The sequence below is a fragment of the Alexandromys fortis genome, unplaced genomic scaffold (assembly GCF_014885135.2).
Source record: "Alexandromys fortis isolate MF-2015 unplaced genomic scaffold, M_Fortis_MF-2015_v1.1 scaffold_140, whole genome shotgun sequence".
Classification (NCBI taxonomy): Eukaryota; Metazoa; Chordata; class Mammalia; order Rodentia; family Cricetidae; genus Alexandromys; species Alexandromys fortis.
In genome coordinates, this window is record NW_026068048.1 from 572,751 (window position 1) to 596,849 (window position 24,099).

Consider the following 24,099-nt stretch of genomic DNA (forward strand, 5'->3'; position numbering starts at 1 on the left):
TTGTTTCTTAAGAAGATAGGATCTCATACAGCCCAAGTTTGCCCCAATCCATTAGGAACTGATCTTGTACTCAGTTTCCAAAGAACTGACAGGCAAGTGTGGTGGCAGCGCCACGGATCTCGCTAGGAGGGAGGGTTTAGAGGTTGGACTACAAGCAGCGACCTTGTTAGCTTAGCTTGCTTTGTCCCTGCACCACTAGCGCGGATTAGCCAATGTAGCTGGCCAACAGCAAGCAGGGTCTTTTCGCAACCCTTTCTACCCCAGGGTAGTTCCAGTATGAAGGGGTACCCGTGGCGCTCCAGGTGGCCTTGCAGCCGTGTTCCAGTTCCCACCTGACTGGCACACTTTCAACACTCCTTTCTTTGGCTAGAACCTTGGGAATAAAAACGGAGTTTGGGACAGGACGGTTGTTGTCCAAGCTCCGTTTCTCTCATGGATTGGGCATGGGCCCTGATTAAACTGTGTGTGGAGGCTTACTTGGCTGAGATGGGGTCAAAGGCCCTTAGGTGAAAAAGAATATGATTGGAGAGTTGGATCAGGCGTTTAAGAGCACGAAGTTGCTCTTCCACAGAACCCAGGGTTCAATTCCCAGCAACCACGTGTCCGCTCACAAAGGTCGGTAACTCCAGTCCCTGGGGATCCAGAGACAACACTCTACTGATCTCGGCAGGAAGAGAATAAGCAGATTCGGGTAGGGATTTACTAGAGCTGCGAGAGTCAGATGCCCTGCGTGCAGATCTGTGTGCTTTAGTTATATAGCACACAGACAGCACCCTGCATCAGTTCCGATGTCAGACACTTAGCAGCTGTGGCACCTTGGGTCCTCTGAGCCGGCTTACTCATTTGTACAACATACATATCTACATTTATGTCTAAAAACACGCAGCAAATGGGGAAAATTGCCACGTGAACCACAAGCAACTGGGGGACTTTTTTTCCTGGTTAAGGTGGAAAGTGGGACTGAGGTTGAGCGAGAACGCGGAGCCAGCCAGAACGAACGCAATAGCTTAACGTTCTTCCCATTCCGTTCCAGCTTTGGTACCTCCTCGGTTCCCCCCACTCCCCCAGTGAAAAGAGGTCGTGGTCCCTTTAAGGCCCGCCCCTCCCTCCCCCAAAACTTCCCAGTGTCTGCTCTTTTCGATCCTGGACGGCCGGCCAGGCTCGCCGCCGAGCTGGTAGGGGACAGGGCAGCGGGGTCGGGGAGGGCCGCGGGGGGGACCGGAGGGCCGCACGTCGCCGCGCCGGAGGGAGGGCAGGGGACTGGTTGCGGGAGCAGCCGGCATGGGCGCCACTCGCTGCACCGGGCGCGCGTGGTCGGCCAGCGGCTCGCTCTAAAAAGGGTCCCGCCGATTGCAGTCGCTGCGACCGAGTGAGGGGCGACCGGGCCGGGGGCGGGGGCGGGGAGGGGACCGCCCGCTCCCCTCCCCCACCATCGCCTCTGACGTCGGCGTGGGACCCCGCCCTTCCGCGGGAGCGGCCCGCCCGTCCGCCGCGCGTCACCTGCTGCGCCGCGGCTCGCCCCACGTTGGGAGTGCCAGCTTTGGAGTGTGTTCAGTGAATAGGGTGCAGGTTCGTTTAGATCATCAGACGCCTCCAAACTTTTTTTCTAATTAGAAAGAATCCTTGTGTAGCCCAGGGTAGCTCTGAAGTCAAGGCAGTCTTGCCTCTGACTCCAGAGCACTGGAATCTACCACGCCATGCTCAAAACTTTAGTTCTCCAAACAAATGGGGTTTCATTTCCTATCTTTACTCACATTTCAGACTTAGTCTTAAAAGGATCCTGATTTGGGGATCCCACTGCCCTGGAGGAAAGGTGTCCCATCATGTTTGGGGCGTCCTGTGAATCTTCCGCCACATTAAGACTTTTCTTTTGTGTGCGTGGTGATGGTGGGGGTGTAAAGATGCGCCTTGTCTGTGCTACGCAAGCGTCCCACAGCCTGTTTGACTCTTTGTTGTCCCCGTAAGGCCTCTGGACCGGACCGTGGCCAGGATGCTGGCTCAGTACCTTCCCTGCCCTCGCTCCTCCATGGGCTCTGGGCCGCGTTACAGCTCTCGGGCTTCGCAGGAAGGAAGACCAATCCCTACACAAAGCACTCCCAAGGACGGAAGGGGCAGTTGCCACGTGTGAATCAGTTAAACTAGAGAGATCTAACGTGGTTGAATTTAAAGTGAAATGATGGCGCCTGGCAGGGTCCGAAATCAGTTGGCAATGAGTGCTTTTATAGTAACTGCTAGGTTCAAGTCCTCCAAGTGGTTATTTTTTTTTTAAAGAATAACAGCCCTACCGCTCGATAGTCAAGGTGAAATAGAAACGTACTAATGGGGTCATAGTTGCAAATTGCTTAGTCTAGATTTCTGGAGCTATGAAACAGCAGGCACGCAGATCATCCGAGTATAGTCCAGCAGTCGCTTCCTTACAGTCACCTCTTCTCCCAAGCCCTGAAAAGTACAGTAGCGCATGCGTCCTTGGCCCATTCCTAGATCGCGCCATAGAGCGCCTACGGGCTCCCCTTTTTCACCAATCAGTCGTCCTATACCATCTGGCAGAAGGGTTTTCTTGCCACTCTCCTTTGACCAATCAAGTGGTGACGTAGGAGACGGGCACCTACGGGAACCACTGCAGGAATACAGAAGGGAAGGCCTTTTTGTATCCCTGAGGAGGGGCGCGGGAAAGCAATCGTTGTGCCTGGGAGACGCAAGGATTTCAGAAGGACCGATAAGTGAGGAAACCAATGAAAACGGGAAGGAGGCGGAGCTTCGGGGAACCGCTTCCATTTGCTCTCCTTGGGAAGGCGGGGCGATGCAAAAAGAAAAAAATCCGGCCTATCAAGTCCGAGTTTATTTTAAGGAGGTGGGGCTTCACGAAGTGAGTGGCAGGAAACGTTCACCTATGAAGAGTGCGACAGACGAAGACGGGCGGGCCTTCCAGTAGAACGGCATGAGCTTTACCCAATAGGCATGAACCGTGTGGGGTCTTCCCCTCCCCCCCAAGAGAGAGCCAGTGGCTCCCCCTATCGGGTGGGGGCGGCGAGTGACGGGCGTGTCCCTCCCCCAATGAGAGGCGGGGGGAGGCGGGTTCTGCGCCGCCATGTCGCGGAGGCTGCTGCCCCGGGCGGAGAAGCGGCGTCGGCGGCTCGAGCAGAGGCAGCAGCCGGACGAGCAGCTGAGGCGGGCGGGAGCGATGGTGAAGATGGCGGCGGCGGGTGGCGGAGGCGGCGGTGGTCGCTATTACGGCGGCGGCAACGAGGGAGGCCGAGCCCCTAAACGAATGAAGACTGAAAACGCTGGCGACCAGCACGGAGGCGGCGGCGGCGGAGGATCCGGGGCGGCGGGCGGCGGCGGCGGGGTGAGGCCAGGGTTTTAGACTCCCGGAAGAAAGGGGACATTTCTTACTTTAAAGCTATTTATTTTTGCGGGGGACCTCTGCGCACGCGCTGCAGCCCTCGCGCTTTTGGCGGGGTGGGGGAGGGGCAGGCGTTGGGCAAACGGCGGGGTTTGCGCGAGGACAGGCGCTTGCGCGTGCGCGCAGTCCGTAGCTGGGCTTGAGGGGGCGGAGGAAGCGACTGCTTCGGCAGGCGGCGCAGTGCGCAGGCGCCGCGAGCTGGCATGTGGGGGGCCCAGGCACGCGGCCCGGACTTTTTTTTTCCCCTCCCTTTATCGTTTTTAGTCTGTGTTCCCGTGCGCAAGCGCGCTTCTGCAACCAGATTTTGTGAGCGGGAACTGGGTGGGTGGTGGCCTGATGGGATCGGCAATTCGGCCCCATCGCAATCATAATTACGGTCGCCTCTATATAGAAGTTGACTTGACACTGTAGCGCCCAGACCGGAATTTATAACCTCTGCTGTAGTGTGTGTTGTGGTACGGAAGAGAGTTTGTGCAAGGTTTGTGTTTGGCGATTGAGCAAACTTAGAAGTTATCGCTCGGTTCGCTTACGGTTTCCAGGAGAGGAGCATCTATAATCTAAAATATATTTTGGTTCTGGGGCCACGCACGGAGGCATTTGGCCTACTCGTTTCTCCTTAAAGTCACAGTTATGATTTCTGGGGTGCAGGCTGCAGTCCTTTTAAAGGGTTAGAGAAGTCTTGCCGGACATGGTGGCGCACGCCTTTAATCTCAGCGCTCCGGAGGCAGAGGCGGGCGAGCCTCTCTGCCTAGTGCGTTTTGTAGTGGAGGCCAGACAGGGCTAGATAGCGAGACTCTTGCTCAACCAATGCCCTCTTGTTCAGCTGGCCTCATGCTGTAAGCATTTACTAGCTTAGCCTCGTTAGGATGTTAGATTTCTTAGTGTTTGGAAGACATTTTAGTTAGCTGGAGCCCGTGAGGTGAAAAGAGAGACTACTGATTCTAAAGAGTTCTCAGACCATCTCATGAGAGATGTGGTGTGTCTTGCCCACACCTCCAATAATTTAAAATAAGAGACCACTCGGTTGCTGTTACTCTGAGATGTAGACTCCTTTACAGAACAGGGCTAGGACTAAATAAACCCAGAGCTGTGGGAGACAGGCCTCAGCTGGAAACTTTCAGGAAGAGTATGTGTTTGTGTGGTTCACTCCTGATATTTAAAAAAAAAAAAAATCCACTAATGTTGATGGACTTCTGCCAGTGGTTTTCAGACAGGAACCTGGGCCCAGAGCACCAGAAAGTTGTCTGTGTGGAACGATCATCTCCTGGGGAGGAGTTGTAGATCTGACAGGTTGGGATAGCAGCTCGGTGTGGAAAACTTCCACCCTGTTGTCTCTAGTTTGCCTAGTCAATATAAGACAGGAAGGGCATATCATCCTCAAAGCCATGTGTCTTGAAGCAGTTGGTCTTTTGCCCTGGCTGGACTTCGAGGTGACTTGTGGGTAACAGTCATTCCTCACTGAGTGACCACGGCTTGCCTAGCCAGGGGCTGGGCAGAGAAGCTAGAGCACATAGAGCACACACACACAGTGTGTTCTTCAGGCCAGCGCAGCTGTGGGAGCTCTTCCCGTGGGTGTGGCCCCTTTGCACGCCACGCTTCCTGTTCTACCTTGATTGAGGAGAGACAGATTCTGGGAAGAATGCCAAATGTGAGCCTCTGCTTCTCCCTCCATTCATCCTGCCTTAGAAGCTAACGCCAGTGGGCAGATGGCTGCCCACTCAAGGCTTTTTTTTTCCAGCAGATGGATTTGGATTGGGGTCCCTCTTCTCACTGCGTGTCCAATCTTTTTCAGGAGAACTACGATGACCCCCACAAAACCCCTGCCTCCCCAGTTGTCCACATCAGGGGCCTGATTGATGGTGTGGTGGAAGCTGACCTTGTGGAAGCCCTGCAAGAATTTGGACCCATCAGGTACGTCTTCCGATGCCAGGGGTTTGGTCTCCTTGGCAGTCTCGCTTGTCGCTCATGTCTGGTTCTGAGCAGTGATGTAGTGTTCTGGTCCTGGGTCTGAGACTGGATCCTGTGGTTTCTCACAGTTCACTCTTCGGTGTTTCAAATTCATTTCCTTTTTCCCTCATCCCTACCCACCTCTGTGGTTTCTGTCTTCTTTCTAGCCACCTAATATTTCCCGGCTATTTGATGAGGCCCGGGTACTATGAACTAAGTGGATAGAACTGCCTACATTCAGCCGGGCAGTGATGGTGCACGCCTTTAATCCCAGGCAGAGGCAGGCGGATCTCTGGGAGTTCGAGGCCAGCCAGATCTACAAGAGCTAGTTCCCGGGACAGGCACCAAAGCTACAGAGAAACCCTGTCTCGAAAAAACCAAAAAAAAAAAAAAAGAACTGCCTACATTCTTTCTACGAATTTGGCCAGGCAGTGATTGATTAGCACTATGATCTGCTCGGCCTGACATTGCTTCTGAAATAGAGGGGTCAAGAGGATGACTGCCTGTGGCTTGGTGTGTTGGGGTCAGAGTTCACAGAGAGCTGACTTGTTCCCATCCCCTAGAGGACTAAAATTTGTCCTTTCTCTGCAGCTATGTGGTGGTGATGCCAAAGAAGAGACAGGCGCTGGTTGAGTTTGAAGATGTGCTGGGAGCTTGTAACGCAGTGAACTACGCAGCGGACAACCAAATCTACATTGCTGGTCACCCTGCTTTCGTCAATTACTCTACCAGCCAGAAGATCTCTCGCCCCGGGGACTCAGACGACTCCCGGAGCGTCAACAGTGTGCTTCTGTTTACCATCCTGAACCCCATCTACTCCATAACTACGGTGTGTGCTGAAGGCATTCCATGGTCTACTCTGAGATCTGTCCCATGTCCTAATTCCACCCCCAATCAGCGTGAAGAGCTAAGGCCCTTATCTTGCTTGTTGTTGCTTTTATAGGATGTTCTTTACACTATCTGTAATCCTTGTGGTCCTGTTCAGAGAATTGTCATTTTTCGGAAGAATGGAGTCCAGGCTATGGTGGAATATCCTTTTCTGGGAAACTGGAATTCTTTGGTCTGGGGGTTGTCTTAGCTTGGCAGAGAGAATTCATGCCAAATGCCTTGGAAGCCGGGAGATGGTGGTGCACGCCTTTAATCCCAGCACTTGGGAGGCAGAGGCAGGCGGATCTCCGTGAGTTCGAGACCAGCCTGGTCTACAGAGCTAGTTCTAGGACAGGCTCCAAAGCCACAGAGAAACCCTGTCTCGAAGAAAAAAAAAAAAAGAAATCCAAATGCCTTGGAAGACTGAGCAGAGAGCCATACACTGCAAATCTTAATAGAGCAGTCTATGAGGTTTAGGTAACAGCAGGTGGTCGGGGCACCTCGAGGGTGTATATCCCTGTCCCTCCCTGAGAGTTGAGCCCAATGCTTCATGCATGCTGCACATGTGAGAGCGTTCACACTTGCCCTCTTTCACAGTCCTTCTATGAAGTGACTGGTTAATATTCTCTGTGGAAGGGGCTTAGGTAAGGAGAAGCCAGAAGACTTAGCTGCGGAATGACTTGAAGTGGGGTTTTGATAAAGATGACTTGTTAGGGCCTCCTTGATTAGGGTACAGTGAGAATCCACCTTTAAAAGCAGCCAGGCTGCCAGGCAGTGGTGGCGCACGTCTTTAATCCCAGCACTCGGGAGGCAGAGGCAGGTGGATCTCTGAGTTCGAGGCCAGCCTGGTCTACAAGAGCTAGTTCCAGGACAGGCTCCAAAGCTACAGGGACCCTGTCTGGAAAAATAAAAAAATAAAAAAAACCACAGGGTATAGGTTTCAGAGATAAGATGGGTCAGCTTGAGATAAGCCCTTGTGTCCATCTTTCCTGGTGGTTGAGATAAGAGTGTAGATCACAGAGAACCCTGGCCAGTGACTGCTTCCTGAGGGCAGTCTCTGGAGTATCTTGATGGTTTTGACTTTTGTCGGAGGTTATAGCACAGTCCTAGGTGCTGTCTGGTCCTTGTTTTATTGGGCAATGAAATACTTTTTCCAAAGCTCCACTGTGATGACTTCCTTAAGTTTTCTTACATTTGACTCTGTGCAAAGTGCCCAGCGGGCTAAGGCCTCTCTTAATGGGGCTGACATCTATTCTGGCTGTTGCACTCTGAAGATCGAGTATGCAAAGGTGAGTCCGGGAAGTGACAGGTGTTAGTTACCTGGTGAGATGAGGTATGGCCAGTCTCAAACTTTATCTTGTCCTTGCAGCCTACCCGTTTAAATGTGTTCAAGAATGATCAGGATACTTGGGACTACACAAACCCCAACCTCAGTGGACAAGGTAATCCTGATGGCTACTTTGTTCTAAACACACCGCCTTGCCTCTACTGGACTAGTGCACTTCATAGACCTGGACTGGGGTTATGTAATGCCATTGGGCTCCCTGTGGACATGGGAGGGCTTGGATCAGTTCTGGCCCCTGAGTCTGCTGAAGGGGCAGAGTTGAAGCTGAAGCTTGGGCTGGGTGGGAGGAGGGGCATGGCAAGGGTTTGCAGACATAGGTAGCAGCTCCTTAAGATTTTGCTACCTTCATTCATCCTAGAGCCCGATTAGGGTTGCTTGAGTCTCCATTCCATGGAGGGTGAGCAAACGTCCTCTCCACTGTCTTGAGTTGGGGGTGGGTTGAAGCAGAGCCTTCAAGCAAGTAGACCTTGTAGAGGTCAGACACTTGGATGAGACCAGGGTAGCCATTACTGATCTCCTTTGTAGAGGGGGACTTGGAATCTCTTCAGGGGTCCACAGGGACAGACCCCTTTCTAGTGTGTGTCAAGAATGGTTTGCTTTGGTGGGTGGGAGAAGTGAAGGATGATGTTTGAAAACAGCGCCACCCCTCTGAAAATCAGCGAGATGGACCACCTCTTGGTCTGCTTCGTCGGACTAGGCCTTGGGCTGTGGGAGGCGGCTGGTGGCTGACATTGCAGAGGCTCTGGGAAGCCAGAGACTCACCCCTCCCTACACTTGTAGGTGGGCCTGTCTTGCTTGCTTTGCAGCTGAGAACCAGTGGGCAGGGTGGGCTAGACTCTCCCAAGGACCCTCAGAATTGGCCTTCTGGGCCTGGCTGCTCCCTCCAAAAGTCAGAGGCAAATTATGACCAAGTGAATGTACCAGAGCGGGCAATGGCATTACATGACTGCTGACAGAAACATGGCAACCAACCATTTCTTCTCCAAGGAACACAAATAGAAGATGTGCAGACCGGCAGGGGCTAGTAGCAGGGGCTGGCTGTGCATTGGTTTTGATGCCTCTCAGCTTTGGCTGCCCCAAGCCTGGGGCCAAAACAAAACAAAACAAAACGAGGGCTGATGAGGTAACCTGGAGTGAGGGCGGTGCTTGGCCACCCCTCAGGAACCATACTTCAGCGGCTCTGCCTCTGCACATTGCGCACCAACACACAGGGCACAAAACCACTAGTTCTCCTGGAGAACAGAACATGCAGCCTCCACCACGTCCCCAGAAACAGCCGCAGACTGAGCTCACTACATCAAGAACACCACACCGCGCTCCAAGGAACAGCTACAAGCACAGAGACAGAGGCAGACAGAGACAAAGAAAGAGACTCAACATGGCAGCAGACACTGCTTTTTTACTAAACATTAAAGGTCAAAATCCAAGCAAACTTGAACCCAAGAATGTACACTGAAGTAGGAAACACAGAACAGAGCTCACCCAGCCAGCCAGCGGTGCTCTTTTCGGAGAACGATTCGATTCATAGACTGAAGTAGATTCCATGGGCCTCCAAGACAATAGGATCCTCTCTCCACTCCTCGCCATGTGGGTTTTGTTTTTAAGTCCTTGATTTGGGGAGGGCCTTGTTTTTCTTTTGTGTTCTGATTTTTTTTCCTGCAGTCACCGGCTGCCAACACAGTCTGCACCAACTGGAGATCAGAAATAAAAAAATAACCACAACAACAAAAAAAAGATCAAAAAACCAAAACAGACCTAAAATCAAAACAGCTCAGAGGCACACAGTTACCTGCTGGTGGGTAACCGGGCGCTACCAAGGCCAAAGCGCAAGCATAGTGGGGCCACTGGCACACTTCATACCAGGAGACACGCACATGGAGCGCTACACAGCCAGAAGCACCGCACTGCAGCACACAGTGTGAGGAGGTGACAACACGGAGGGACACTACCCACTCCATACACCTTATTTCCATTTTTCTGGTATCTTCTGAGGACAGAGCATCTGTGAGCCAATTTTGATTTAATCAAACATTGACTTTTAAACGATTCTTTAAAGAAAAATGTAGCGGATGTGTACCGTGACTTGTATTTATGACTGTAAAACCATGTGATGCAGGGTCGCAGTGTATGTTTGATGGGACGCCATCTTTCAGAACTGTGCTAACTCACTGTTGAAGCGTCCAATGGTAAGAGAAAAATGCAGATTTGTTTTTTTGTGACATGGACATTGTACTCTGTACTTCTGCTGTAAGTAGCCCTTTCCATCTTTGTAATGACTGTTGAAACAAACCCGGTCGGGCAGCAGGAAAGGGCAGTGGTTTCAGGCTCTGGGTCTCAGTGCTACCCAGACCTGGTCCTAGCTCACCTGCGACTTGCCAGAGTGTCGTAACCGAACCGCTCTAATCTCTTCTCTGTAAGGTGGGCTGGGAAAGGAGTGCCTACCTCATAGGGTTGTTGTGAGGAACTGGAGAAGCTGTGATGTCTGTAAAGTGCTTACCAGTGTCTGTCACTTGAGCGCTGAACTAATGGTTAAGAACTCCAGCTGGGGCCGGGAGGGCTCTGCGCCATCGATGGGTCCGAGAATGTCGATGCCTTGTACCTAACTGCTCCTTCAAACTGATTGTGCTGGTGACCTGCTTGTCAGCTCCTACAGTCCCTCCTGCGCTGGCTGGGATAGGGGGGTGGCTGGGCGGCGGGTGCTAAAGACAAGACCTGGAGTGAGGCCTTTGCTCCCAGAACCTAGAGGCTTCTTCTGGCCCTTTCACCTCATTTCTGTCCATTTTAGGTTGCTTATTTGTTGCCCTTAATCTTTCTCCCTTCATTGGGAATTACTTTATAAAACTGCTCTTCCCGTTAATGTACCCTTGCTATAGTTCCTAGAAGGCCTGGGAACCCGGCTTGCCCCTGCCTGTTCCTGCTACAAACCAGGGCAAGGGATTGTAAGCCCAGAAGTTGGCCTCTTTAGCAGAGAAAAGAGGCTGGGGAGGGAAGGTGGATCCCAACTTTGAAGCCTGGGCTTCATGCCCTGAACCCAGGTCATAGGAAGAAGGCCCCAGCAACCCTTGTAAGGAAAGGGTTTGCAGCCATGCTCCCAGGAGCTCTGTGGCCTTGGGATTGATTGGCCTCTAGTCAGTAGTAGGGGGATTCTTTCTTTCTTAAGTTCCATTCCTAACTCTTTTTTTCAATCTGCAGGTGACCCTGGCAGTAATCCCAACAAACGCCAGCGGCAGCCCCCTCTCCTGGGAGATCATCCCGCAGAATATGGTGAGGGCAGGGGGTTCCCCTCCGTGGACTCCCGTGGCTCATGTGCCCCTGCCCGTCGTCCGCCGCGAAAATTCTCACCCGTCCTCCCTCTCTTTCCTTCCCATCCCCCAGGAGGGCCCCATGGTGGGTACCACAGCCATTACCATGATGAGGGCTACGGGCCCCCCCCACCTCACTACGAAGGGAGAAGGATGGGCCCACCTGTGGGGGGTCACCGTCGGGGCCCAAGTCGCTATGGCCCCCAGTATGGTCATCCCCCACCCCCTCCCCCACCACCCGACTATGGCCCCCACGCTGACAGCCCTGTGCTCATGGTCTATGGCTTGGATCAATCTAAGATGAACTGTGATCGAGTCTTCAATGTCTTCTGCTTGTATGGCAATGTGGAGAAGGTGAGTTGCTTTCCTTGAAGAGCTGAAGGAGGCCCCAAGCCTCAGATGGAGGGTAGCAGGGGGAAGGACAGTGAGGTGCGCCCTTTGTACTGCTGGTTCCTATAGCGCAGACAGCCTGCTCTGTGAGTTTGGGTTACCCATGTTAAAGATGCCAGTGCCTGCCTATCCATCTCACGGTATTGAGACTTAGTGCACATGTATGAGTAAGTCCTAAGAATTTACACATAGCAAAGATGATTATTTAAAAATTATCTCTGAATGGCTCCAGGTAATTTGGCCACTAGGGCCTTTCTGCATTTTCTGTTGGGAATTTGATTATACCTGGTCCATCCAAGAGTGTAGTCCTGGCCTCGTGAGAGCAATAGCAGCCTAATGGGAGAATGCACAAATGAGACCATCTCTACACAGTGAAGTTGAGTAGTTTTGTGTGTGCTGCCGACCCCAGGCCTTCCCCCGCCCCTGTATTTCTCAAAAAGGAAGGACAGGTTAAATAATCTTTACATGGAAGCAAGACTTAGCTAACCTGGCTTCAGAGCCTTTCTTTTGTCCAGTATGTACTATAGATATAGATGGTTTAGGACTTGTAGAGTGCTTAGGAGGCCAGGTTCCGTCCCCAGCACCTAAAACTTGTATCTTTTGATGCTGTGGCTATCTAAACAGGCCATAGCGAAAGCATGCAGATGGCTTGTGTTCTTTCTTTGTGCACACTGTTTACCTCATAGGGCAGCTCCAGTGGGAAAAGCACTCTTCGTTTGGGTTGAGTTCATGCTTAGGCCAAGCCTGAATTAGGGGAGGTTTTGATCCCCATTCACATGTGAGGAAGTGGAAGTCTAGGGCAGCCAGAGCAGGAGTCAGCTTCTGACTGACAGGAAGAGGACCCTGGCAGCTGGACACTGGTGCTAATTGCACCTTTTCTCCCTAAGGTGAAATTTATGAAAAGCAAGCCGGGGGCCGCCATGGTGGAGATGGCTGATGGCTATGCTGTGGACCGAGCCATTACTCACCTTAACAACAACTTCATGTTTGGGCAGAAGATGAATGTCTGGTAGGTGCTGTCATTCCAGGCAAGGGCAGGTGGGAGGGAAGAGTGAGGTCAAAGTGTTGCATAGGCAGGGATGGGGTTGTAGTGTAGGTATAGGAGTCATTTTTCTGCTTCCTTCTGAAGCCCTGGGAGAAAGTGGTACCGGTAGGGTAGTCTCAATCTCAGCTGTGCAGCAGCGTCAGATAAGCTTGGGCCCACCTGAGCCTCTGTCAGGCCCTGGAAGACCATTGAACATAAAGATTTCCCTTCCTTTCTTCAGTGTTTCCAAGCAACCAGCCATTATGCCTGGCCAGTCATACGGGCTAGAAGACGGGTCCTGCAGTTACAAAGACTTCAGCGAGTCAAGGAACAATCGGTTCTCCACCCCAGAGCAGGCAGCCAAGAACCGCATCCAGCACCCTAGCAATGTACTGCACTTCTTCAATGCTCCCCTGGAGGTGACTGAGGAGAACTTCTTTGAGGTGGGTGCTGTGGAACTGCTCTGTCGTGGCACTGTCGTTGGTTTAGTTGGGCTCATTCTGTTCTGTACTCAGTGGACTTGTAATGTCACCCATTGATCCCTGGGTTTGGGGACACAGCAAAAGACCAAACAGACAGGTTCCCCTGCTTATAGCGGGGACAGGTGAGACCGAGCGGAAGCATGCATGTCACAGTGCAGAGTTCTGTACACTGTGTTCCTTCACATGTTGGACAAGAGTGCAGTCAGAACACAGGTCATCAAGCCTTAGGGTGTCTAGATGACTCCAGAGCCTGCTCGGGGAAGTAGGGCAGAGATGGGGCAAGTGGGGCCCACGGTTCTGTTGCCCAGCAGTTGAGCCACAGTCATATAATCTCACCCGTACCCACGGGGCTGCCAGGATGGGAGTTTGAGGAACAGTATATCAGCTTTGTGCTGCTTCCTTCAGATATTTCTAACATTTCAAATTACAGGATGATGGGGGGTGTCTTATGTTTGTGATCAAAGCTGTCTTCAAAAAGCAACAGATACTACTAGGCCTGGTCTCCCTGAAGGCACCCATAGGCAGTCTGCAATCCTAGGTTTCTGAATTTTTTTATTCTCTTTTTGTCCCAGATCTGCGATGAGCTGGGAGTGAAGCGGCCAACCTCTGTGAAAGTATTTTCAGGCAAAAGTGAGTCCCTGCATCACAGTCTTCTCCAGGCCTCTGCCTCTATGGGTGGTTTCTGGGAGGAAATGTACCTTCTGCTGGCTCAGCCTAAGTCTTCTGCTCTTGCTTTTTGTTCAGGCGAACGCAGCTCTTCTGGGCTGCTGGAGTGGGATTCTAAGAGCGATGCCCTGGAGACATTGGGCTTCCTGAACCATTACCAGATGAAAAACCCAAGTGAGTTTCTGTGTGTCCTGCAGAATCCCCCTAGTGGCCTGATGGCTTGTCTGGCTGCTTGCCAGAGCCATCCTTCTGCCCGCAAGATAGGACCCTAGAGATGCCTTTGTCGCAGACTCAGGCAGATGGGACTTGGTCACCTGGAGAGAGCAGTCTGATGACATTCTCCTGGGAGGGCCTGCCAGGCTGCTTGGCTCCACCCACCCGAGAGCTTGGGAGTTGCTCAGGCCTGCCCTGGGTGGTGATGAGTTAGATCCTTGTGATTGAGCTAGAAGAGGGTGTGTGGGTGTCGATTGGGAGGCCCGGTCTGACATGTGCTCTTGTTTCCAGATGGCCCGTACCCGTACACTCTGAAGCTGTGCTTCTCCACCGCACAGCACGCCTCCTAATTAGATGCTGGGACGAGCACATCAAGCAGGAAGACGTCTCTTTCCTTTATGCTGTTGGTTTTCTTTGGTTTTGTTCTGTTTTGATTTATTTTTTGCAGTTCTTGTTTTCTTTTTAAATGCTAGTTCAGTAGACGCTTAACCACAACAGAAATGCTGGAACTCTGGAGGGGGGAGGGGAACTGATATCTCCCAAGATTAACCTTCACTTTTTAAGATAACTGTACGTGTGATTTTTATTTTTCCCTGTTCATACATTTGTGCTGCCCATGTATCTTGGCACACATTTCAATAAAATGGTTTGGAAGCTAGAACTCTTTGCTGGAGATGCAGGGTGGGGTGTCTGTCCTCTCCCACAGTTTTCTGAAGCGCAGTGGGCTCAGCCTAGACAATAAACTGGAAGTAAAGCAGTGGCATTCTTCTGGTTTTTCTCTGTGACAGCCCTGGCTGCCCTGAAGCTTACTCTGTAGACCAGGCTGGCCTTGAACTCAAGAGATCAGTCTGTCTCTGCTTCCCAGTTCTGGGATTAAAGGCACGGACCACCAGCGCCCGACTAGCAGTGGCATTCCTGATGGGCACTGCCCTAGCAGGTTTATTTTAGTTATAAGTAGTTATTGAAAAAGTGGAGTTAGGCGCTCGTAGATGGCTCAGTGGCTGACGGTGCTTGCTGGGTAAGCCTGATTTAACTGAGTTCAATAGCAGGAGAAGGAGAAAACCAGTTCTGCAGGTAGTCCTGACCTGTGTGCTTAAGCTCATGCACGTACATGGATACAATTAATTAAGCGGAGTTGGATTGTGGTGCGTGCCATTAGTCTGAGGGAGGTCAGCCTGGGCATGCAGGGAGAGTTCCAGGACGGTCAGGATGCATAGACACACCCTGTCTCATGTTTGTTGCCTGAGAGTTCTGTCCCCGGACCCACAGTGTCCCAAAAAAACAGAGGCCTACATTAATCATAAACTGGTTGGTTTTAATATCTCCAGCTTTTTTTTTTAATATTTTATTTATTATGTATACAATATTCTGTCTGTGTGTATGCCTGCAGGCCAGAAGAGGACACCAGACCTCATTACAGATGGTTGTGAGCCACCATGTGGTTGCTGGGAATTGAACTCAGGACCTTTGGAAGAGCAGGCAGTGCTCTTAACCTCTGAGCCATCTCTCCAGCCCTATCTCCAGCTTTTTAACTAATTATGAAGTCTTACATTAACCCATAATTCTTACCTGTGTTAGCCACATGGCTTGGTATCTTCTATCAGCAGAGGCTTTCTCATCTTTCTCTGTGTCTGGGTAACTACTGTAGACTCAGCTTTCCTTTTCCCAGAATTCTCTTGTCCTGGTCACCCCCGCCTATACTTCCTACCTGGCTACTGACCCATCAGCATTCTATTAGTCTTTACAGGGAACAAGGTCATTGTCCCACAGCAGTCTCAAAAAACAAACTTGGAGCAATTGCCTATGACGCTGGGATAGAGTGGCTTGACACTGGTCTGGACAACATACCATGAGAAAAGTGTTGAAAACATACAGGAAGACCCACAAAATAGACATAACCCACAACTGAACACTTTCTTTGAGGCCTGTCCTGTAGTTTGCTCTGTAGACCAGGCTGGTCTTCAACTCAGATCACCTGCCTCTTCCTTCGAAGTGGTGGGATTAAAGGTGTGCGCGACCACAATCTGGTCCTGAAAATTTCTAGGTCTCGATAGCTTAGTGTGACACTCATTCTGAAGCAGGCGTTGAAGTGTGTGCTAGACAGTTCTGGGGTTTAGACGGAGACTCCGAACATGGCTTCAGTAGAAGCAGGGCCTAGCAGGACCATGGGTTGAGGACTGATGTCCTTGAGGGAGGAGGTAATCTGCAGAGGAGCAGGCCACTCTAGTGGCAGAGGTGCCAGTGAGCCTGACTTGGGCATTCCAGCTCAATAGCCCTCTGCAGCCACGTATTATCCGATGGAAAGTGCTGAGTCTACTATCCCAGTTCATTTGCTGTTGGCAATTCAACCTATAGATGTCGACACCACAATTATTTTTTTATTCTAGTTACATTAAACGGTGATGCACATCTTACTCAATGAAATGAGGACATGACCACTCCACGGTGTGGTTGAGGAGGCTTTTATTGTAGATGTAAGGGAGGGTACAGCCAGAGGCATCTGGAAGAATCCAGAGCAGTAAACATGACCAGCAGATTGAAACCAGCAAAGGAATGAGAAGCTGGGAGAAGGGAAACCCAGGAGCTGGAGGAGCCACAGAGACAGACTTGCACCACAGTCAGCTATCCAGGCTTCCGGACCGAATGTTCTCAACAACCTCTACTGTAACTGCTGCTTGGCTGAAATTAGGGCATCCTTTTCTCTTTCATTTTGGTATCTGCATAGGATTTTCAGGATTTTATTGAACAGAAGATAAACGTTACTTGCTCCTGATAGTTGCTACATCTGTCTCTTGAAAAAAACCTGCCTGTCTTGGTAGCAGACATTGGTGAAGAAGGAAACACCTCCCACTGGCCCAGAGACATCTGTTCACCCTCTTGTTAAACATCTCCCTAAGGAGCGCACTTACACAGTATTTTATGCTCTTGGGTAATGCTTTCCCAGTGCCTTTTGGTGGGTGTGTTTTAAGAGCTTAGCAAGCCAGGTGAGATGGTGCTCACAGGAGGAAGAGGCAAGCAGATCTATGTAAGTTCAAGGCCAGCCTAGTCAACAAAGTGAGTTTCAGGACAGCTAGGGCTACACAGAAACCTTGTCCCAAAAATAAATATCAAAATGAAAGACACCAGAAAGGGGGAAAATTATGGTTTTTTTATTATGTTTTGTTTTGAGACAGGATCTCTATAGTCTTAGCTGTACTGGAACTTGCTATGTAGACTCACAGAAATTCAGCTGCCTCTGTCCCTTAAATGCTACAATTAAGGACGTGAGCCACCACACTGAGCTCCTTCAGGTTCTTTTTAGAGTCTAAATCGCTGGTACGTTGGTGCACACCACCCCTTTTCAGGATGTAGAAGAAGCATCCTTGCAAGTCCCAGGCCAGCTCCAGGTTTATATAGACCCTATATATTTCGAGACCAGCCTGGTCTACAGAGCTAGTTCCAGGATAGGCTCCAAAGCCACAGAGAAACCCTGTCTCGAAAAACCAAAAAAAAAAAAAAAAAAAAAGGCTAGAGATCGTCCGATGGCAGAATGCTTGCCTACGCTGCCTGCCTGTCACGACCAAAAGGTGGGCGGTAGAGCCTTTTGCTCCTGTAGAGCCTTTTGCTCCTGCCTCGCCTAAGAAATTATAAATGTTCAGTAACCTTGAACCAGTGACTTCCTTGGTCCGGGAGCCAGCTTCCCAAGTCCCGCGGGAAGTGGTACCACCTTCTGGCAGTAAGGGAATTAAAACGGCTTAATTCTGGCCTGTCTGTATCCTAGCAACTTTTTTGTTACCACATCCAGGCAAGGACCTAGATTTCTAGGCTGCTGCCATTTGAAACAACTATTTCAGTTGTTATAACACAGCGCTCTGATGAACTTTATACAGAATTTTCCAGCAGCCATGTGAAATATTTTCTCAGGCCAGCTTCCCACTGGGCCAAAGGTCTTACTTTTAAGCCATGTCCTAAGCACAGGAGACAGGAGGCAGGGCTATTTACGGTTGCCCTTAGTAAAGATGGCGAACTAGGCGGGGCCTCGCTACTAAAGGGCTATGGCTGCGGCGGCTTCGATGCCCTTGACCAACATGGCGGAGTTTGTCCCCGCCCCCTTTGTTTTTTCCGGTAGCCCTTCGCTCAGCCGTCCAGTGTCGATCGAGATGGCTGCAGGGATGACAGTTTCCAGCAAACTCCGCGGCCTGCTGATGCAGCGTGAGTTACCCGAGAATCTGTGGGGAGCCGTTGCTGTGTAGTCTTGTTAGAGAGGCAGAAGCCGCTGTGTAGTTTAAAGAATCATTAATTATAGTTTTTAGGCCCTGTCCCCAAGCCTGGGTCATTCCCACAAACAAGAGTCTAAGTAACGTAGTCTCAGACAGAATCCACTTCTAAGTTCACCCGAGTCTTAAAAGCTCTGTCTGGTCAGGCCCGGGTCTCTGAGGAACTTGGGTTGGAGTCACTTAGGTGTGCGCTGTTAAAGTGGCCCCATCTGGAATCTCAAACGCCCTTCCTTCTCTCCCCAGAGCTGAGAGGCACCACTCAGCTGTACTTCAACGTCAGCCCTCGCTCTCTGAGCTCTTCTGCACAAGAGGCCTTCAAAGGCTCCCCCGAGGAATTATCAGGTCACAACTATGAGTCTATTCAGGTGACATCGGCCCAGAAGCATGTTCTCCACGTCCAGCTTAACCGGCCAGAAAAGAGGAACGCCATGAACCAGGCCTTCTGGAGGTCTGCGGAAGCCTGCCTGGGAGAGGAGGCAGGGGTGGGCAGGGCCAGGGGCTCCCCTCTCCACACACAGCCCTTCCCTTCTTGCTCCTCTGCAGGGAGTTGGTGGAATGCTTCCAGAAGATAGCAGAGGACTCCGACTGTCGGGCTGTTGTAATCTCTGGTGCAGGAAAAATGTTCTCCTCTGGTAAGCCTCTCTCTCCCTGTTGGCATCCCTCCTCCTGGGGGTAAAGCAGCCATGCGCTTTTTTCTTTGCGGATTTGTTTGCTTGCTTTTTGCATTATTTCCGTCCCCATAAGTAGCTCTGACTGGCCTGGAACTTTCTGTTTAGACTAGGTTGGTCTAGAACTTGAAGTACTTCTGCCTGGGCTTCCTAAAGGCTGAGTACTGGGATTGTAAAGGAGCATAATGCCATGCCTAAGCAGTGCCTTGGCCTCCTCCTTGGCATCTGCAATGTTTACTTAAAAAAAAAAAAGCACTGGAGAGATGGCTCAGAGGTTAAGAGCACTGGCTGCTCTTCCAGAGGTCCTGAGTTCAATTCCCAGCAACCACATGGTGGCTCACAACCATTTATAGTGAGATCTGATGCCTTCTTCTGGCCTGTAGGTGTCCACGCAGTGTACACACACACACACACACACACACACACACACACACACACACACACATATACCCAGCTGGTGACTCACGCTTTTAGTACCAGCCCTACGCAGGGGCAAGTGGATCTCTGAGTTTGAGACCAGCCTGGTCTACAGAACCAGTTCCAGGACTGCCGGGGCCACACAGAGGAACCCTGTCTAGAGAAAAAAATTACTTGTGTGTGTGGCATATGTGTGTGTGCACACAAATCAGATGACAGGTTTAGGGAGCTGATTCTTCCCTTCCCCAGGATGGAACTCAGCTGGCTGTCGGTTGGCTTGGGTACAAGCGCCTTTACTCACTGAGCTGTCTTGCTGGCCCTGCAGTGTTTCACAATTAGGGTTTTGATTTTTTTTAAAGATTTATTATCTTAAATTATGTGTATCTATGTGCCCATCTCTCTCTATGTAAGTGCAGGTGTCCACAGAAGCCAGAGCTGTCAGGTGCCCTGGGGCTGGAGTTACTGATGGTTTGGGTCAGTTTGATGAGGTTGCTGGGATCCAGACCCAGTCTGCCGCCAGGGCAGCGAGTGTGGACTCTTAACTGTTGAGTCATCCCAACAGCCCTACATGGTTCTTTTTTATTTTTGTTCATTTATTGGGGTTTTTAAGTAAGAAACAGTTCCTATGTGTAACCTTGACTGTCCTGGAACTAGCTCTGTAGACCAGGCTGGCCTCGAACTCACAGAGATCCACCTGCCTCTGCCTCCCGAGTGGAGGATTAATGGTGTGTGTCACCACTGCCAGGTGAGACCAGCTATTTTTTATTTATATATTTGTATTCTTTGAGAACTTCATACATGCATTCTATGTATTTTGGTTATATTCATCCCCAGCTCTTCCACTTAGCTCCTCTGAAATCCACCCCCACACCCTCCCGACCTCATCTTCTGTCTTAGTCACTGTTCTGTTGCTGCCAAGAGACACCAAGACTAAGGAAACTCTTTTTTTAAGTACTTTATTTATTTTTATCTTCTATGCATTGACGTTGGGCCTGCATGTATGTCTGTGTGAGGGTGTCAGATCTTGGACATACAGACAGTTGTGAGCTGCTATGTGGGTGCTGGGACTTGAACCTAGGTCCTCTGGAAGAGCAGTCAGTGCTCTTAACCACTGAGCCAGCGCCCCAGCTATTTGTTTAAAAGTCTATTTTAAAACATTCACATGTGGATGTACCCGGGGACTGGCATAAAGCTCAGAATTCCATCCCCACAAATTCAAATATAGAACCGAGTGCAGCAGAACCTGTCAGGACCCGGAGGCTGCATTCCCACAGTAGACCCGAGACCTTGAACAAGGCCCTGGACCTCTCAGAGCCTTGAGAGGTGTCAGCCAAATGTGTTAGTTAGTCACGGCTTTGCATGACTGAGCACACAGTACTGACTTCTGTCCAGCCCACACATGAAGGCACCCCACAGCCCTTTCTCCTCTTTGGATCCTCCTCCCTTGACTACCATGGCTGTTGGCTGACGTCTCTCTTCTGATGTGAAACATCCCAGTGATTTTTTTAACTTCAGGTATTTTTTTTTTCAGTCCCCAAACTCCTGTTTAGTTCTCTGTGAGAGCTCTCACCATGTAGGCCAGGCTAGCCTGAATCTCTGATCCTCCTGCTCTAAACTGTTGTCCTGCCTACCTCTTGTTGACTCTTTTTGTTTTGTTTATAGTTGTGCGCATGTGCACAAGTGTGAGGCACAAGCCCGAGGTTGATGCCCGATGTCTTTCTTGATCGCTCTCAACCTTCTGCATTGAGGCATGTCACTCACCGAGGCTGGAGTTTGGCACTAAACTAGTCTGACTAGCCAGCTCGCTTCGGGGGTCTCCTTACTCTTGAGCCCGAGCTGCTGGGATTACAGGTGGCTGCTGTGCCCACCCACCCAGTTTTTCAGTTTTTACATGGGTTCTGTGGATGCAACCCCCTTGCTCATGCTTTTGTAGCTAGCACCTTACCCAGTGAGCTATCACTCCTGTCCTTTTTTCGGAGATAGGATTTCATTAGCGGCTCCAATGACCTTAACCGTGAGACTCGTGGTGTGCAGGGATTACAGGCTTGTGTGGTCAATGCCTGGACGACACTTTCTAGTCACTTGTCTGTCACCACACGAGACCAAGGATTACGGTCTTAGCTGCATTATCTGCTAACTGAACACCTACTGCACACCCAGCCCTGTTCCGAGCACGTGGATGCATTAGTGGGGGGCGGGGGGGAAAGACAAAAGCAAATGAACAAATACCACAACTCGTGGGGTGGATGGTTCGGTGTTAAGAGCATTGCTGTTCTTGCAGAGTGGTGGGGTTTGATTCCCCATGCCCATATGGTGGCTCACAACCTTCCTTAACTCCAGTTCCAGGAGATCTGATACCCCCTCCTCAGGCCTCCACTGGCACCAGGCATATTCACGATGTACAGACATACATGCAGGCAAAACACTCATACACAAAATAAAATATCAGGACATGGAGAGTGACGCACGCCTTTAGCCCCAGCACTCAGAAGGCAGAGGACGGTCTCTGAATTCCAGGCCAGCCTGGTCTACAGTGAGACCCTGACCCACCAACAGCAATAACAAAACTCCAGTTCATAGAGCTCACATTCGAGAAAGATAACTGAGTATACTGATCAGACAGATATGGAGGGGAAAGGTAGAGTCAGAGATGGGGAGGGTGTGTGAAGGCCTCTCCCAGAGGGTGATCTTTGGGCTGTGTGGTCTTGGAGAGCCCCGCAGCTAGCCTCGTGATTGTTGAAGGGAACAAAAAGCATAGAGGCCCTTTTTTCTGGGACTGTTGGGTACAGTGTGTCCTAAGCAGCAGGCAGAAGTAAGGTCACAGGAAGGATTGTGTATTTTCTTACATTTTTTGAAGACTTGTTTCGATTTTACATGTGAGTCTTTTGCTTGCATGCACTACATACATGCCTAGCATCCTGGAGCTGGAGTGATGTGTTATAGACGGGCCAGGCAGTGGTGGCGCACGCCTTTAATCCCAGCACTGCGGGAGGCAGAGGCAGGCGAGTCGCTGTGAGTTCCAGGCCAGCCAGAGCTGTTACACAGAAACCCTGTCTCAGACCACCCTCCCCCACAGAAAAGGAAAGAAACTATAGATGGCTGTGAGCTACTACATCAGTGATGGGAACTGAGCCCCTCCGCACCCCAGTGCCCACTCCCAAAAGCAGCAGCGAGTACTCTTTTTCTTTTTATTTATGTATTTAATAGAATTTTATTTTCCCAAACATAAAGCTGGTTGAGCCAGTTCCCGCATCTTCACCAGCAGCTGAGGCACCTCAATTCGACCCTGTGTTTCTGGTGGAAAGTACTTGGCTCTGTGCTCTGAAACCAGTTTGACAAGTCCTTTCTTAAGTAGGTCCTGGAGGGCTGCCCTGGCCAAGGAACCGGCAATCTGGAGTCTCTTGTAAACAGGACTTGATTGTTGGACTTGTCCTGAACTTTGCCTTTGGACTACTTTTTAAAAATTTCATTTCTTTATTATGTATTCAGTGTTCTGCCTGCATGTATACCTGCTGGCCAAAAGAGGGCACCAGATCTCAGTATTGATAGCTGTGAGCCACCATGTGGTTGCTAAGACTTGAACTCAGGACCTCTGAAAGACTAGTCAATGCTCTTAACCTCTGAGCTACCTCTCCATCCCTGGACCATTTCTTTTTGGCTTAGCCACCAGACTTATTTCCTGGGTCTAGGTCTTTCTGGGCCAACTTTCCAGCATCTTTCTTCCCCTTGTCCTCCTTGGGTGGCATGATGAAGCTTGGAGGATGGCAGTGATCATGGTGCCATTGCTAAGGTGCCAGCAAAAAAAAACCGCAACAAGCTCTCTTAGCCCCTGAGACATCTCTGCAACTCTTATTTATTTAGTGGTTTTGAGACCCTTTTGCACTCTGTAGTCCTGGCTGTCCTAGAACTCAGTATGTAGACCAGGCTGGCCTTGAACTGAAACAATCCTTTTACCTCTGCTTCCTAAGTGCTGGGCTACAGATATGAGGTTTAAGGACTTTGTCTTTATTTGGATTGGTTTTTTTTTTTAACACACTGAGGACGAACCCGAGACTTCTGCATTCTAGGCAGGCGCTCCACTGCTGAGCCACACTCCCAGGTCATCACTTGTGAATTTTAAGCAAATGCTTTAGTCCAGGGCCATGCCCCCCACCTCATTTGAATACTAGGCAGGTGCTTGCCCGCTGCCACAAACCAGCTAGTGCGTGGGAGTAGTTTACCATTCACGGAGAATGTCTTTCTTGGGAATGCCAATAGTACTCCCAGGCCTGGGGAAACTGAGGCTGGAGACTCTAGATTGAGGTCAGCCTGAACTGCATAGAGAAACCTTGTCTCACGCAAAGAAAAACAGATAGATATTTGGTGCCCCACAGAAATCCCAGATGCCCCGAGACCTTCGAGAGCTTCTTTCTCTGCTGTGGTGATGTTTGTGTTTAGACCCACAACTCCTGGGTTCTGAGGCCCGGCTGGGGAAGTAAGCTCAGTAACCCCCTCATGCCTTCTCACCAGGTATTGACATTATGGACATGGCGAAACTCCTGCAGCCCCCAGGAGATGATACGGCCCGCAAGGCGTGGTACCTCCGTGACCTCATCAGCAGATTCCAGAAGACCTTCACTGTCATTGAGAAGGTGACTCAGGGCTGGGTGGCAGCCCTTCTGCCTACCCTTCGTCTGCCGGCTTTGACTCCAACCCTCCTTTTCCATTTTAGTGCCCCAAGCCTGTGATTGCTGCTGTCCACGGAGGCTGCATTGGTGGAGGTGAGTGTATAGCCACTGGCCACCACTAAGGGGCCTGCCTTGGTGAGGCTGCTAACCCTCTGTCCCTCCGTCCGAGTCTCCCACCCCCAGTGACCTCAGGTCAGCTGTTGTTGCTAATTTCACTCGGTCCCCAGCTGTGACCCCATGTTTTGGGAGGAGGAATTGGTTCCTGTCATTATCCATTCATTTTCCTTCCAGCTGTGGACCTCATCACTGCCTGTGACATTCGCTACTGTACCCAGGATGCGTTCTTCCAGGTCAAGGTGAGGCTCTTCCGGTGCTCTTGCCTTCGGGAATCCTTGCAGTGCTAGGCATCTACGGGGGGGGGGGGGGGGGGGGGGGGGGGGGGGGGGGGGGGG

The 24,099-nt window shown here is 50.8% G+C and overlaps 2 protein-coding genes across 4 annotated transcripts in view; both read left to right on the plus strand.

Moving 5' to 3' along the window:
* Positions 1-1,111: 1,111 nt before the first annotated feature.
* Positions 1,112-14,396, plus strand: Hnrnpl (heterogeneous nuclear ribonucleoprotein L). 3 transcript variants are annotated; one of them, XM_050119048.1, is made up of 13 exons: positions 3,074-3,346; positions 5,196-5,314; positions 5,942-6,179; positions 6,294-6,379; positions 7,410-7,506; positions 7,587-7,659; positions 10,755-10,826; positions 10,938-11,218; positions 12,142-12,263; positions 12,520-12,721; positions 13,333-13,390; positions 13,505-13,600; positions 13,931-14,396. In XM_050119048.1, exons 1-13 carry the CDS (start codon positions 3,089-3,091, stop codon positions 13,987-13,989), a joined length of 1,761 nt encoding a protein of 586 aa, XP_049975005.1. In that variant the 5' UTR covers positions 3,074-3,088; the 3' UTR covers positions 13,990-14,396. The 3 variants fall into 3 exon arrangements, with proteins under 3 accessions (XP_049975006.1, XP_049975005.1, XP_049975003.1); XM_050119049.1 differs by lacking the exon at positions 3,074-3,346 and adding an exon at positions 1,112-1,175 and having other exon boundaries at positions 10,755-11,218; XM_050119046.1 differs by having other exon boundaries at positions 10,755-11,218.
* Positions 14,397-17,677: 3,281 nt separating this feature from the next.
* Positions 17,678-24,099, plus strand: part of Ech1 (enoyl-CoA hydratase 1) — an 8,538-nt gene continuing 2,116 nt past the window's right edge. The window contains exons 1-6 of the mRNA XM_050119050.1: positions 17,678-17,830; positions 18,139-18,343; positions 18,439-18,527; positions 23,490-23,611; positions 23,692-23,740; positions 23,939-24,003. Coding sequence (XP_049975007.1) covers positions 17,692-17,830; positions 18,139-18,343; positions 18,439-18,527; positions 23,490-23,611; positions 23,692-23,740; positions 23,939-24,003 — 669 coding nt within the window. The 5' untranslated portion in view covers positions 17,678-17,691. The remainder of the gene's footprint in view (positions 17,831-18,138; positions 18,344-18,438; positions 18,528-23,489; positions 23,612-23,691; positions 23,741-23,938; positions 24,004-24,099) is intronic.

What these genes read in the sequence shown, in the direction of transcription:
- Hnrnpl (XM_050119046.1), top strand. Translation starts at nt 3,089, where the DNA reads ATGTCGCGGAGGCTGCTGCCCCGGGCGGAGAAGCGGCGTCGGCGGCTC. An exon ending in CGGCGGGCGGCGGCGGCGGG is followed by an intron (nt 3,347 to 5,195) that starts GTGAGGCCAGGG and finishes AATCTTTTTCAG; the next exon opens with GAGAACTACGATGACCCCCA. An exon ending in CCCCAACCTCAGTGGACAAG is followed by an intron (nt 7,660 to 10,754) that starts GTAATCCTGATG and finishes TTCAATCTGCAG; the next exon opens with GTGACCCTGGCAGTAATCCC.